The following is a 16,005-nucleotide window of genomic DNA, read 5'->3' as shown; positions in this document are numbered from 1 at the left end:
CTTGAGGCATCAAGCTCTCAATAGCCTCCTTGTTTTGTGTAGATCTGACTTACCAGCTCAATACCCAGGAATTTCCTCCTTGGATGTATCTTGTTCAATTGGGATAGATTTGATCTGGAGAGTCTGGAAAAACAAGCTGATTTTGCTTTGCAACTCTATTTGGCCACAGTATCTTTTAGAGAAAGGAGAATCATGGCCAGCCAATGGTACCCTTTCCCTTCCAACCCTGAACCAGTTAGAACATTTTTGTGGAATGATGGGGAATTGGGCGGAGATCCCGTATGTTAGAGCATTTTCCTTTTGAGGAGCAGTTGAGATCCTTGCTCCCAGTGCACCCAGGACCACCTAAGGGACCCTGGGCTTAGGAACAACTATTCCTCCAGCCCTGAAACATCCCTGAACATTCTACCCGTAGCAGAGGCAGCAGGGGAATTTGGTCCCCAGACAATTTACAAGCTTTTTACTCTAATTGAACTCAAGCAAATTAAAAATTAATCGAGCAGTTACTCTAACAAACCCGAACAGTACATAGAACTCTTGCAGCACCTCACTATAGCCTATGATTTAACCTGGAAGGATGTAATGGTCATACTGGGACAGACTGTGACAGACTTTGAGAAAGAATGAGTGCTCAAAGGTGCTACATGTGATGAATGAAAAGTACCCTGTAGAGGAAACAGCTGTACCTTTAATAGACCCTGCTTGGAATCATAGTGAGCCTCAGGACAAGTGGGCACGGGAACATTTCCTGGTGTGCATCACAAATGGACTAAATCAGGTAGGCAAAAGGCCATCAAATATGCCAAAGTGACAGTGATTCACCAGGGACAAATGGAGTCTCCTGTAGGTCGTTAGAGCAGCTAAAGGAGGCCCTGAAAAATCATGCTGCTATAGATATAGAATCCTATGAGGGACAAGTCTTTATCAGGGACAAGTTTCTCACACAGGCTGCACCAGACATTCACAAGAAGCTCCAAAAACTAGTGCAAAACCTGAAGGAGCTACCCTAGAGGAGATGGTTCTTTGTGCTAATACAACCTTTTACAATAGGGAGCAGGAAGGGGAGGCTCGGGTCCGGGAGAAGGAGAGAAGAAAGGACATCAGGCATGCCCAGGTATTGGCTGCACTTAATAACCAATTAATAACCAGGCCTGTCAAATGCCTCCCAGGTTTCTCAGACCTTTGAACTAGGCACCAAGTGTTACATTTGGCAGCGACCAGGTCTTTGGGCTAGGAACTGCACTAACTGGAACAACCCTCTCAGACACCATGTTTACCATTGCAAGCAGACCAACCCCTGGGCTGGCCTCTGTCCTAAAGCCAAAAACCTGGAGGAGGGACACCAACAGCAGCTGATAACGGAGGAGGAGGACTCAAGGCGTCCAGTCCAGATGGTCCATTAGAAGGAGATAGCTGTTACTTGTCTGGAGCCTGGGGTGAGCACTGACGTGGCAGGTAGGTCGGTAATTTCCTTTTAGATACTGGGGCCACCGATTCTGTCCTTATCTCCTTCCCTGGACTCCTGGCGCCCTGCACCTGCTTCATTCTCGGAGTGTCCAGAAAACCTGTAGTTAAACATTTTACTGGTAGGTAAACATTTTACTGAACCTCTCAGGTGCCTATGGGATAAGTTCTATTTCTCTTATAGCTTGCTAGCAATCCCTGAATGTCCAGCTCCTCTAATAGGCCAAGATACACTGTACAAGCAACATACTTACATAGTCATCAGGCCTCATCCTTGTCCTTCTACAGCAGGGGTCCTCAAAACTTTTTAAACAGGGGGCCAGTTCACTGTCCCTCAGACCCTTTGGAGGGACAGACTATAGTTTCAAAAAATACTATGAATAAATTCATATGCATAGTGCACATCTTATTTTGAAGTAAAAGAAACAAAACAGGGCAAAAACACCCACAGGCTGGATAAATGTCCTCAGCAGGCTGCACGTGGCCTGTGGGCTGTAGTTTGTGGACCCCTGCTCTACAGCTTCCCAAATGTTCCTCACAGTGGAGGAGCCACAGTTTCCCCCACAGGAACCATGGGAACAAGCCACAACTCCTGAAGTTTGTGACACAAGAGTCCCTGTCATCACTAAGTATGCTACCCCTGTAAAGATTTTCCTCAAAGAGCCTACCCAGTTTCCCCATCAGCGACAGTATCCTTTGAAACCTGAAGCCATCAAAGGGTTACAACTCCTTATTAGTAAGTTCCTCCAACATGGACTTTTGGGTCCTGTTAACTCCCCCTGTAGTACCCCGATATTACCAGTTAAAAAGAAAGATGGGTCTTATCGGCTGGTCCAAGATCTCAGGATAATAAATGAAGCAGTGATCCCACTGCATGCAGTAGTGCCAAACCCCTGTACCCTCCTAGGGGAAACCCCTAGCTCCACACAGTGGTATAGTGTCCTAGACTTGAAGGATGCCTTCTTCTGCATAAACAGCGCCAGGTTCTTTTTGCCTTTGAATGGAGGGTAGAGCAAGGGCAGTCACAGCAACTCAGTTGGGCCGTTTTGCCAATAGGCTTCTGAGACAGCCTTCATTTGTTTGGACAAGCCCTGAGCCAGGACCTAGCTGGCCTGACTCTAGAGCGGGGCACAGTCCTACAGTATGTAGATGACCTCCTCATCTGCTCAGCCACTTGGGAATTGTCCATTGCTAATACAGTACAAGTTCTAAACTTCTTGGTAGAAAGAGGTGACAAGGTCTCCAGGGCCAAGGCCCAGCTAGTGCGACAGGAGGTAACGTACGTGGGACTAGTTTTATAAAAAGGAAAGAAAGGGCTCTCCTCAGAATGAGTAAGGGCAATTGTGGGGCTTCCTGGGCCGGAAATGCGGAAGCAACTGCAGGCATTTCTAGACCTCACAGGGTTTTGTAGAATCTGGATTCCTAACTACGGACTCCTAACAAAACTCCATATGAGAGCCTGGAAGGGAGGAGAGCAGAGGGAAGCAGTAAACCAGCTTAAGACTGTTCTGCTTCAAGCCCCAGTGCTGGGTTTCCCAGACCCTGCAAAGAAGTTTTTCCTGTATGCTCATGAGACAAAGGGGTGACTCTGGGGGTGCTGGTCCAGGAGCTAGGACCTCAGCTTCAGCCAGTGGCCTACCTATCAAAGAGGTTAGATCCTACCTCAGCAGGCTGGCCACCTTGTCTACAAGCAATTGCTGCCGTGGCCCTGGTGGTCCAAGAGGCAGTAAAGATCACCATAGGAGAAACTTGGAGCTCCTAACTAAGCATAGGATCTCCCAAGTGCTACAAGCTAAAGGCTAAAACTGGCTTTCTGAGAGCCACCTATTGAAGTACCAGGTTCTCTTATAGAAAACCCTGATGTCACTATTCAGACTTATAGCACACTTAATCCAGCCGCATTGCTCCCTGATCCAGGGGAAGACATTGTACTCCTTCATTCCTGCTTTGAGCTTCTGTCTACTAATAATTTCCCACAACCAGATCTCAAAGACTAACCTCTAGTGGTTGCAGACTATGTGTAGTTCTCAAATGGAAGAAGTTTTGTGATTGAGGGAGTGTACAAGGCAGGTTAAACCATTGTCTCCCTCGACCAAGTCATTGAAGCTAATCCCCAGTCCCTGGGAACTTCAGCCCAGCTGGCTGAACTCATGTCCTTAACCCAGGGCCTTGAACTAGCAGAGGGGAAGAAACTAACTTTATTTACTGATTCTGAATATGGTTTCTGGTTCTCCATGCCCACTCTTCTATCTGGCAAGAGAGAGGATATCTCACCACTCAGGGAAGCTCCATGAAGTATGGGAGACAGATCAAGGCACTCTTGGAAGCTGTCCAAACACCAGCTGAAGTGGCAGCAGTGTACTGCCGAGGGCACCAGAAGGGGGACTTGGTGTTGCTGTGGGAAACTGAGCCACTAAGAGGAACTGATAAGCAGCCACACAGGCAGCCTTGGGCACCAGCCCCTCAGCCTTGATAAATGCCCCCACACCAGCTCCCTCTTCCACATTACTCGCCAGAAGAAGTGGAACAAGCGAAGATGCAGGAATTCTGCTTTTGACCTGATGGATGATGGGAGAGAGACAATAAGCTCCTCTTGCCACAAAGGTTACAGTGGAAAGTCGTGAAGGTCTTCTATGATGTCACTCATCTTAGCCATAAACCCTCCTTGACTTTGCTCACTCAGCAGTTCTCTGGTGCCAACTTACCTCAACCATCAGGCCAGCAACTCGCCATTGTCTCACCTGTGAGACCAACAACCCCCAAGGGGCGCTCAGAAATCACCTTGCTCAACTTGTCCAGCACAAGGGATGCTACCCTGGGGAAGACTGGCATATAGATTTTACCCAGGTTCCTGCTGTCCAGAGACTTCAGTATCTTTGGTGTTTATAGACACCTTTACTGGGTGGATTGAAGCGTATCCTACCGACACTGAGAAGGCTCATGAAGTGGCTAAGAAACTACTTCAGGAAATAATTCCTCGATTTGGGTTACCCAAATCACACAGGCAGTCTCCCAACACTTGGGAATAACCTATCATCTCCACTTTGCCAGGAGGTCTGTCTTTGAGGCAGGTAGAGAGAATTAATCAACACCTGAAGTTAGCCCTCAGAAGGCTGACGCAATAAACTTAGATGAGCTGGAAAGATGCACTACCCATCGCTCTGTTATGTCTTAGGATTTCCCCATGGCAACCTACGTGTTTGAGCCCCTATGAAGTTTTATACGGGTGGCCTTTTCTTATAACAGAGCCAGCTATGGACTCTTAGGGAGCCTTCATACAGCAATATGCCACCCAAGTAGCCCAGTGTCAGGAGGCATTCCATCAGTTTGGGCTCCCTCGGACCCAAGGGGAGGCAAAGTTACCACCCTTGCGCCAGCCGGGAGATCTAGTTCTTATAAAAACTTGGAAGGATGGGTCCCCTAATTCCCAGCTCCAGCCAGTCTGGAAGGGACTTTTGCCAAGAATTCTCTCTATACCCACTGCTGTCAAAGTTCCAGGACACAGTGCTTGGATCCACCATACACAGGTGAAATCCTGGAAACCATCACCATCAGACCCCTCCGAGGCAGAGGCTGCAGACGAATACTCCTGTGAGCCACTGGACGGTCTCAGGATGGATTTCATCGCCACCCCAGGACAGATGAGGGCTACGCAGACGCTTCTACCTCAGACCCCTCACAGCCTTTAGGGCAGTGAATGCCTTTACCCCATTTCGGTGTTTACCATCACCAAACACTCATACCTGTTAGTCTTAAGATTTTTAGTTATTTCCTGTGACACTAACCTTACTTCAAGGGCACTGCCACCTCACAATCCTACCCCTGTCTCACTTAAAGTGTTCACCTGTTTGTCCGTTCATTTATTTTTTTCCCAAAGTTCTCAGGTTACCAAGGCCTCTGAACCAAGTGTGACAGCCCCAGGAACACCATCTCCTGGAGCACCTCAACCTTATCCATCCTGGGCCCTGAATGGACAACCCCTTCTAACAGAGTAGGAAAGTTATGGACCCCAAAACCTCATTTTGCCCCTTTTGTCAGCAGGAAGTAACTAGAGATGTCGTTGCCCAGTACCCCAAATATTTGGGTCCATATCGCTTCACGGGGGAATGTTAGGTAGTCTAGCGTAGGGGGTGGGGCATCTATTACGCATGCTCAGAGGCCTGAGCTACTGGCACATGAAGGAGTGGCACACTGCGCATTATCAGAGGTTCCGGTTTCTGGCCAGGAAGGGGAGGTACACCTAGGTGGGCACTGCACCTGGATTGGCCCACCTAGGCCAGGTGAATTCAATTCAGCCAATGGGGTTGACCAGGGTCATCCACCATGCCTCCCTGTAGAATAATTGAAAAGGCAGGAGCTTGGAGCTGACCGCGTGACTTTCTGACCAGCTTCTTGGGAGGCTGCATGGGGTGAGGGGTACTGCGGGTGCCTGTGTAAACCTGAAACTTCTAACTCTCATAAAAATCACTTGGATCACAGACCAGGTTTCGGTGTGAATTCATTCTCGCATGGAGCCAGGACTGAGGTATAACTCTACCCTGAGAGATCTAACAATTTAACTCAACCAATTTCTGGAAAGTTCTTTCATGTAGGATTTTAGAGAGCATTGCATCATAGTTACTCAGGATTAATTGTTTTAAGAATTAGCAATATCCATCGGCAAAATGATATGACCCCACAAAAATATATGTTTCATTCAATTAAGTTTTTCTATCATGGAATTTAAACTATAAAAGATAAGTACTTTTCACTAACCACTGCTGCATAGACTGAATGGATTTCCAGTGAGGAAAAGTCAAAGTCATGAGCACTAGGAGTTTGCACGAAGTAGGTACAAATTGTAAACAGAATAGATACACCAAAGAGAAGGGAGCCAACTCACATACATGAACACACATTCACATACTGCATATCTTATAAAATTATAAGGAACAGTAATTCCCATAAAGCATATGTTTCAGTATGTCCCACATATCTGGTAAATATATAGTGTTTAATGTTTCTGAACTTTATGTAAATGGACTCATATTGTCAGTATTGTTTTCAGCTTATTTTTGTTTGAAATGAGAATGTTAAGTATTTAGTAATAAATACATTCCTAGAACGAACTAAACTATTGGAATTAACTCAAGAAAAAAAATTGAATTCAAATTAACAAGTAAAAATATAAAGTAGTAATCAATTATTTTCCCGCAAAGAAAATCTCATGTTCAAGAGTCTCACTACTGAATTCTATGGAATACTTAAAAAATTAACATAAATAGTTTACAAACTGGTAAATAACATCATAAGAAATTAAGAAGAATTTGAAATTATCAGTGATTTAAATCTAGTTGTATCAACAATTTACATTCATAGACAAAGCAATGAAAACCTCAAAAAAGATGCTATTGTTAGGTGTTGTCACGTCAGTGCCCACTCATATCGACCCTGTGCACAACAGAACAAAAGACTGCCTGGTTTGGCTTCATCCTCATAATCATTCGTAGGCTCGAGCCTATTGTTGCAGCCAGTGTGTTGACTCACCTAGCCCACAGCCTTCCTCTTGTCCTCTGCTTCTCTACTTTACTAAGAATTATGTCCTTCTCCAGGGACTGGTCTCTTCTGCCAACATGCCCAAAGTACATGAGACGAAGCCTTACCATCTCTGCCTCTAAGGATTATTCTGAATTCAGTTATTTCAAGATGGATTTAATTGTTCTTTTGGCAAACAAATGCATATCCAATATTCTTCACCAGCACAATAATTCAAATTCATCACTTCTTCTTTGGTCTTCCTTATTCAATGTCCAACTTCACATGCGTATGAAACAGTTACAAACAGCATGCCTGGGGTCAGATGTACTTTAGTCTTCCAGGTCACATCCCTCCTTTTCAACCCTGTAGGAGGTCTTGTGCAGCAGATGTACCCAGTGCCATGCACCATTTCATCTTTTGACTGCTGCTTCCAATGAGCATTGCTTCTGGAGGCAAACAAGATGAAATCCTTGAAAGTTTCAATCTTTTCTCTGTTTGCCATGATGTTACCTATTGGTACACTTGGGAGAATTTTAGTTTTCTTTCCATGGAGTTGTAATCCTTGATCTTCATCAGCAAGTGTTTCAAGTCTTCTTCAGTTTGGGGAGGCAAGGTTGAGTCACCTGCCTATAGACGGTTGTCAATAAGCCTTACCCCAATCCCAGGCTGCATTCTTCTTCATATAATGTAGCTTCTTTATTCATATGCTAAGTATACAGGTTATATGAGTGTGGTGAGAGGATGCAACGCTGACACACACCTCTCCTGATTTTAAATTATGCACTATTCCCTTGCTCTGCTCCCACAGAAAACATACAGCCTAGGACTAATTTTTTGGAAAGGAGCATTCAAGTTTTTGAAAACCAAGATATCACTATGATGATGAAATTGTACCTGACCCAAGAGATAGTATTTTTAATCTCATGGCATGCAAACAAACACTAGCAACTGACAAGGAAAGACAGATGAATTGAAGCAAATGTTGGTTTTGGTGAAGACTATTTAATATACTGTTGAAAGGATAGACCAGTCTTAAAAGAAATAAAAACACGAGTAGCCTCACTTTCAGGGGGCACTGGAACGTGGATTAATGCAGATACCATTATTGTAAGCTCCGTGGACTGACAAAGAGCAAGTTTGTCTTGAATGAAGTACAACCAGAATGTTCCTTGGAGAATGTGTGGTTGGAGAGCCTATTCCTTCAAAAAGGACATCATACTTGGTAAAGTAGAACCAAAACCAAACCATTGAGTCCATGCTGACTCACAGTGACCTTGAGTGTTCCCCAGACTGTAACACTTCATGGGAGTAACAAGTCCAGCTTCCTTCCCTGGAACAGCTGTGGTTTCAAACTACTGACCTTACAACTAGTAACCCAATGCACCAGGACTCCTCCAGTCATGTCAAGAGGCAGTGACTGAGAGGGTGTCACTCTGCTGGGCATAGGATCTCTGCGAGCTGGAACTGTCTTGATGTCAACTTGGAAACAGGGACAATTCTAATATGCCCTATAAAGTAGGGTCGCTATGAGCCTACTGACCCATGACAGTGAGTTTTGAAAGTTTGAACAACCACAATAGCAATTTGGTTAAAATTGAACACCTTATCATTTGTTCTCTCTTTTGACACATTTTACATTAGCTCTGTTTTTTATTATTTTCTGTTTTCTTTTTGATTAAGGTTTTTGTTTTATTTTGTGGATGTTGTTGTTGGTATGTTTTCCTGTGCATGAAATCCAGGTAAGATAAATCTATAGAGACCATAATTTGATTATGAGTTTTTTAGTGGATGGCAGATGAGCTTGGGGAAAATGGACAACTAATAATAGCGAGTACACAGATAAATTAAAATACTCACAAATTGATTGTGTGGATGATGACACAAATCTTTAATATGATGAAACCATTGAATTGTATATGTGAATTGTTACTAAGATTCTTAAAATTTAAAAGAATAGTGATACAGTCATGAAACAAACAGACACACACACACACACACACACACAAAACCCAAAACATTTTCCTTGTTAATTTTTGGTTATTTTCTACTAGATGTTATTTCAAGGCAAATATAATGTATTTGTTTGTTCTCTGCCCATCTTGCCTATTTCTTACTGCCTTACTTGAATTGACACCCTCCTTGCTTTGGGCAAAGGCAGACAGTGCACTGGAGAAAGGTGAGAATGTTGGCTTGCTATAGGATCCCTACAATTTGGAATAGACACACTGGCAGTGGGTTTGGTTTTGGATTTATTTCATTAAATTTCTGACATACCATTTTCTTCACCTTAAAGAACTTCTTCGAATCTTTCTTGATCAGCTCTACTGGGTATGAATCTCTCAGCTTTTGTCCGTGTTAGCAATTCTTTATTTCTCCTCATTTGAAGGATACTATTATGACTGTCTAATTCTTGTTAGTCTCTCTTTTGTCCCCCTCCAATACATTAAATGGTTTCATCTACTCTCTTGCTTGCATGATTTCTGAAGAGAAAACTTGTAATTTTATCCTTGCTTCTTTATCTCTAGGAAGACTTCTCCTAGTTACCCTGACATTTTAAAATACAATTTATTATATTTTTTCTTTTTTTCTCCAGTTTGAATATCACATGCGAACTTTAAATATTTTAATGTTTATCTGATTTGGTGTTTGCTCAATTTTCTGAAACTGTGCTTTGGAGTCTGCTGTTAATTTTGGAAAATCCTCAGATATTTTGCCCAATGTAGTATTTTTTGCTTGTTTGCTGTTTATTCTACTTCTGGTAGCCAAGCATATGTGTGCTACAACTTTTAATATTGGATGATCTCCTCTGTTTTCGTTCTTAATGATTTTACATTTCATTTTGGGAAGTACTTTTTGGCACAAAGTAGAACTTTAAAATTTTCAAATACATTTTTCTCTTTAAGTTTACATGTATGCTTTCATTGGTCAGGTGCAGTTGAAGATGAGCCCATCCAACACGCTTTTTCTAGCTGTTCAGGATATCTTACCTTCTAGCGTTACCTTTTGATCAGTCTCCAGCTCTCTCTCTATTCTTATATCATGTGCACCGACTTCATTAGCACTTCTAATGCATTATTAATAGAATTTAATTTTTTTCTAATAAGTACAAAATCTGTTTGAGGGGAATTCAGCCCCTAGCACATCATCGCAGGTCTGGTAGGCACAATTGTACAGCGATACTAAGTATAGATTATAGTAAAATCATAAAGAATATGAGAGATAGAAGCGTGATAGAAATAATGGAGTCAGACACATTTCATAGTAGCATGCTCACCTCAGCCTTACTTGGTGGTCCACGTGGAGAGATAGTTATTGCTAACCTAGGCATTTACATTCTCTGGGGACATGCAAGCCCCTAATTACGGGTAAAGACATATGTCACAGGAAAGGGTTGTGCTATAGCATATACAGCAATGAGAGGGGGACAATCTAGGGATATACATGCAATAAGAAGAGGAGGGGTTGGGAGTATACATGTGACAAGATAGGTGGATGCTATATTCAGGATGGTAGCCTAACTTTCAATGTCACAGAGCAGGTTTGACCTGTTTGTTCTCTGGCTCAACTAGAGACCATTATCAGTAGGGTGTGAACTCCACCTACAGGAACCAAGTCAATAACTGCAAGGCATTAGGGAGAAGTAGCCCATTGTCCTTAACAGCAGGGAGTGGGCTCTACCATAGTCTGGTGACTAAAAACCTTCAGGGAGGATATCTGTAAGCATCTGACCTCCCCCCATATGCTGGCAAAAAGCCCCTAAAGTTTGGCATGTCTTTGAGGGAGACAAAGCTGGGGAAGAGTCTCTTTATAATCCCACATATCTGTATCATGCCTGCAGGTGGTTTTGATGCCTCCTTTTTTTCTCCAGGTTGTGCTATTTTCTTTTTTAGCACATTATAGTTTTGTGTTGAAAATCATATTAGTACAAGCCATTAGCGGGAAGTTTTATGTTAACCCATTGAGGAAACCCTCTATGACACAAGTGGTGAAACTTTGAACTATTAATTAAGAGTTTTGCAGTTATATAATATCAAGACTGGAGGAAAGCACATCAGTTTTCTTCTGATAAATCAGCCATTAAAACATCTATATAACACAACTGTCCTCTGACAACACGTGGGCTAACCAAGATTTTGAATCAACGGTAGAACAACTGGATTGGTTTCACTTGGTTTTGCTTAGAAGTGTGCTTCCTATGTGCTAAAGCTGGTGATGCCAGCGGCTGGCAATCCCCTCCCTGGTCCTAGTTCAATCTCTCATATGGCCTCTGAGCTTTTCTAGAACTTCTACGTGACACAACGTCTGTACTTTCCTTCTCTTTCAGATGCACTTTATTACTATTGTAAAGGATATTTGTATTTATGGTGGGGTCAGAGAAGGAAAAGCATTTAATTAACTTATGATTAAATCTAAATGCTATAGGGGGCTTGTATCCCTGGTCTTGACCTTCACAATTATTTCTCAGCTGTATGTACTGTCCTCAAAGAAATGGAATCAAGGAAACAAACGACATAGGGATGGAGCTGATTAGACTGTGATCACCTGAGGTGGGATCAACTTCTGATAAAATCTTTTCCTCTAGAAAGTAGGTCATTTTTAATGGAGAACCGTCTGAACAAATTTTTAATGGTTAAGCTGCCCCCTTCCCTTGAGGGAATCATGAGAGGACCTTTCTTGCCTCTTCACCATGAAAACCCAGAAGGTAAAACACACAAAACGGTGTTAACCTCCCTAATACTATGTACTCTTAGTCTTACCCTTAAGACTAATCTAACCTCAACATGCACATATTTGTCAAAATTATTTTTCAACATCCCTAACAATGTGTTACTTTAAAGGCTTTTATTTCAGGTTAGTAGATTTAAGCTGGGACCGTCCGTAATCACATACCTTTTGCAAAGATTAGGGTATTTATCTTGTAACTAAGTTATCTCATGAACAGGAGGAGAGCTGGGGGTTTTAATTTTATTCAAACTGTTTTAAGGAAGTGAGTGAAAACCTTCAAGAGCTTCATATATCACAGCTCAGACTGGAGTTTCAAGTAACCAATATTTTTCCTGAACTTTATAGAGTAGTAATCCAAGGAGAATTGGAAAATGGAGAAAACCACAACAAAATTTGGTTTTTACCCCAGTAAGTTTAAGAAGTCATATTCTAAATATCAGAAACCAACAATACAGTTGTATCAGACCATCAGAGCAGGGTTGGAAATGTATAAGGTGTGTAGGAAAAAATGTCTGCCTAAGCCCCAATCCTCCATGTGCAGCTGTCATATGAAATATACTGGTAAGAATTTAGTTTTGGTCATTTTCCCAAGATCTGATGTCAATTAGACATCGACAAGATGGATCATGAATCATTCTCCAGCCAATTTTCTTCTTTACTATCTAGCTAGTAAAACAAAAGCAAACAAATAAAGAAACTCAAATAAAATAAAACAGAAGGTAGAATAAATTTTTATTATTTCTCTCTTAAGTCCTAGATAACGAATCACACAGAAAACTCTCAGATGTAGGTGGGGAAGAGAGTTGGGAGGAGAGGGCAAAAAGGAAGAGATCAAGTTGAAGATGTGGAGAATAGTCGCTTCTTTGGTAGGTCTTCACACACTCTTAATGTCAAGTCCACGATGATCCCACCAGTCCCAGCTGCTCTTGTTCTCTCCAGCTTAGTCCTTGAACTTGCAAACATAGGGTAATCTCTGGTTGCAGTCATAGTCTTTCCATTTGAGGAATCCTGAAGAGGGAATGGAGAAGTGGATGAAGCTATTGAAGGCTGTAACCCCAATAGGGTAGCACCACAGATTCTAGTCTAGAATTCAACCCCCATCCTTACAAGTATCTCTCTCCAGGCTGAGACACAAAGAAGGTAGTGAAATGTGATAGTAGGAAGAAACCCACAGCACTAGATTTATTTGCTTAGAACATTTTCTGAAGATTAGATCCAAGTAGGAGTGAAAAAGGAGCAGAGAGGCTCCTATATTTATTACTTGTACTTCGGGACACTGTCCCACAGTGGCCAGAATTTGACACGGTGGAGGGATCTCTCTCCCAAGACAAGTAATGTAGCATGTCTCCGTTACTCCACTCCCAGCCGCCGGCACTGGGTTCCAAGCCCTACACAGTGAAGAAAGGAAGCAGGTGAGAGAATGGCTTGTACAGCTCTCTTTACATAATTCTCCTCATTGGAATTCTGATCTCCATGCTAATACTATGGAATTGGTTTTCTTTTCCAGGACCATCTCTTTTATAAAGCACTCTCTGAACTACTCGCTGCTTTGAAAAATCCCAAAGCCATGGGTGGCAGAATAATCTTAATTGCATGTCATTGGTTAAAAAATAGTGGGACATTGCTATTGTTTATGCTAAGAGCCCTAAAACTATTACAATTCTGCAAGAGGCAAAGAGACAGTCATTCCGAACTCCATCGGCACAGTTCACACAGGCCTGTGAAACTCAAACGAACTGAATTACGAAGCCTCCCGTATTATATAAAAATTTTAAAATGATGCAGTTCGGTTCAGCTTTAGATCACAACCTACACAGCACTCCACTATCCACTGACCTCACTCCTGGTCCTTCCTTTCCCACCAAGGTTCCCCAGGATCACTGAGCTCTAGCACTCCATGCAGAACTCCCTGAGCAGACACATTTACCAGAGAGCAGTCCATAAGACAACATCAACTTTGAGAAAAAGAAAGGAAAGAATGCAATCACACCATTGTGGGATCATGAAGTCCAATCCAGATGTTTGCATAGCTGTTGGAAATGCCATTCACCAAGGTGGAAACAAAGGATCCTTCGGCTGCCCCTAGCACAGAGACCAGGTGTCCTGAGGACAGCTTCTGGCAGGCTATCTGTGTGGGGATGGAGAGACAGAAGGGGAAGTGAAATTTTCCTGGGGGAGGTCCAAGGAGAAGGTAGGTGAGCAAGGTGCATGTGGGAGAAATAGGTGCACAAAAATCCAAGGAAGTCTGCTGAATGGAAGGGTCCCCCTCCCTCTTCTGCTTGCTCCAGTACTTATTATCCCTGTGACCACTCTCTTTCCATAATACTACGTACCTCTGCCTCCATCCAGGATTTGGGCGTCAGAAACAAAGCATAACAGTAAGAGCCATAAGCCTTGGAGCCTCTGGGGCAGCTGCTCCGGGCCGAGGGCAGCTCCCTCTGGGGGTCTTCAGCTAGAAGGGTGGAGAGAAAATAAAGGAGAAAACATAACGAAGTGAACTTTGAAAATTGGAAAGGGATATACATGTGGCCAGTGCCGGAGGAGTGGCAATCACTCCTGACCACCTCTCATTTTCATTCATCTCTTTTTGTTTGAAAGTCCTTCCTCTGTCTCTTGTACCGTAACCCTTCTTTTTGCCTCCCAACTCACTTCTTCACAGCCCAATGGAATAGCTCTTCCTATGCTGGGCCCCTTATATAACTCAAAATGTACTCTTTGTATTTTATCTTTTAGCATCCTATCATTCATTGATGTCCACTGACAAAACGGAAAATCATATTCTATTAGAATTCACTCACTCTAATTCATTGGGCATTTTTGTATAGTGACCCTCGTTGTATAGTGGTCACACCTTGAGCTGCTAGCTGCAAATTCAGCAGTTCAAAACTACCAGCTGCTCCAAGGAAGAAAGATGAGGCTTTCTGCCCTCCATAAAATAATTACAGTCTTGGAAACTTACAGGGGCAGAGCTCTCCTGTCCAGTAGGTCCTTATGAGTCAGAGTTTACTTGATAGCAGTTAGTTTGGCTTTTGAAGTAGTAATAATGAGGGGATTATAGGATATTTGATTATGTGGGACTATCACATAGGTAACTTTCTCTTCATCTTGGCATTGAAGCTTCACCAGTGCTAATGAGAAGACTCTTACCTTGGACCTTGGATAGGAGCATCAGGCAGGGGAGCAGTGTCCAGAACATCCTGGTGACAGCCATGGAAGACAACTTCATGCCTGAGTGTCAGGAAGCAATCAGAAATCATGAGAGGAAGGTTGATGAGGAAGTGCATGCAGCAGCATTCCTGTCTTACGACATCTCTTTTCCTTTCCATCCTGAAAAGTAAATGGACTTTCCAGTCTCGGGTAGCCCAGGGGTCACCTGCTTGCTGACCACAAGGTAGCCTGTGGAGCTCCTCATCTGTTCTGTGGAAGCATGATGAGGCTTTCTGCTACTCTAAAGGTTGACAGAGGCCGAAACCCACAGGAGTACTTTCACTGGTTCCTATAGAGCAGATCTACGTCTGAACCAATTTGATGGCACTGAGATTTTTGGAGATGGTCATCCCTTTCTGTAGTCTGGAAAGAATCAGGGAATCTGTACCCCTGGGATCCCTGAGACATCCCTTTGCTGAATCTGAACTTCGATGCTCTATAAAGTGTGGTATCCTCCCACAGCAGTTGCAGAGAGCGTGAGGGAAAATCCCAGATTGGGGTTTCCTCTGTCTGCAGCTTCAACTCACTTGTAATTGCAGGGTTGGGGGTGTTTTTTCAAGTTAGGTAATCCAGGGTTTTTATAGGAGGATCTAAGGGAACAACAATGACGTTAATGCCAGGAAGGTATAGGTGATACAAGAGTTATATGGCAGGACTTGGCAGGCATTCAAGGAAATTCCTGGCATAGGGAGGAGACTGTTACCAGTAGATACCTGGAACTGTACAGATATTGCTGTTTTTACCATCCATGATACCAGCACTTTTCCAGGAGCAGGTGATGTTGGCCTTATTTCTACTATCTCACACAGGCTATATTTTATAGATGAAAGGAAATTGTGATAGCTTGTGGTACAAATTCCAGTATGTCATATCGCTAAGCGAACATTGTGATAGATTATAAAGCCATCAAAAGAAGTTTATTTTTCATAAATCTATCAAGATATCACTATTGATAGTAGCATGTATAGTAGCAAATATGTGAACTTTAAAACAATCATTTCAAATAAGATTAAATAGCCATAAAGTAACATAGGAACAATGTATCATATTTACCACTTCAACATAATTAGATGAGAAGGAAGCATGGAGTAA

General features: G+C 42.8%; 1 protein-coding gene across 1 annotated transcript; it reads right to left on the bottom strand.

Moving 5' to 3' along the window:
- Positions 1 to 12,646: 12,646 nt before the first annotated feature.
- Positions 12,647 to 14,932, bottom strand: LOC142460720 (regenerating islet-derived protein 3-alpha-like). The gene is made up of 5 exons (XM_075562516.1): positions 14,854 to 14,932; positions 14,040 to 14,158; positions 13,697 to 13,834; positions 12,968 to 13,094; positions 12,647 to 12,714 (listed from the first exon to the last, which is right to left on the bottom strand). The coding sequence occupies exons 1-5, from the start codon at positions 14,930 to 14,932 to the stop codon at positions 12,647 to 12,649; spliced, it is 531 nt and encodes a 176-aa protein (XP_075418631.1).
- Between the last annotated feature and the right edge of the window lie 1,073 nt (positions 14,933 to 16,005).

The sequence above is a fragment of the Tenrec ecaudatus genome, chromosome 11, assembly GCF_050624435.1.
Source record: "Tenrec ecaudatus isolate mTenEca1 chromosome 11, mTenEca1.hap1, whole genome shotgun sequence".
NCBI classification, from domain to species: Eukaryota; Metazoa; Chordata; class Mammalia; order Afrosoricida; family Tenrecidae; genus Tenrec; species Tenrec ecaudatus.
The sequence above is the reverse complement of the archived record's forward strand: the minus strand, read 5'-3'. Positions and strand labels throughout refer to the sequence as shown.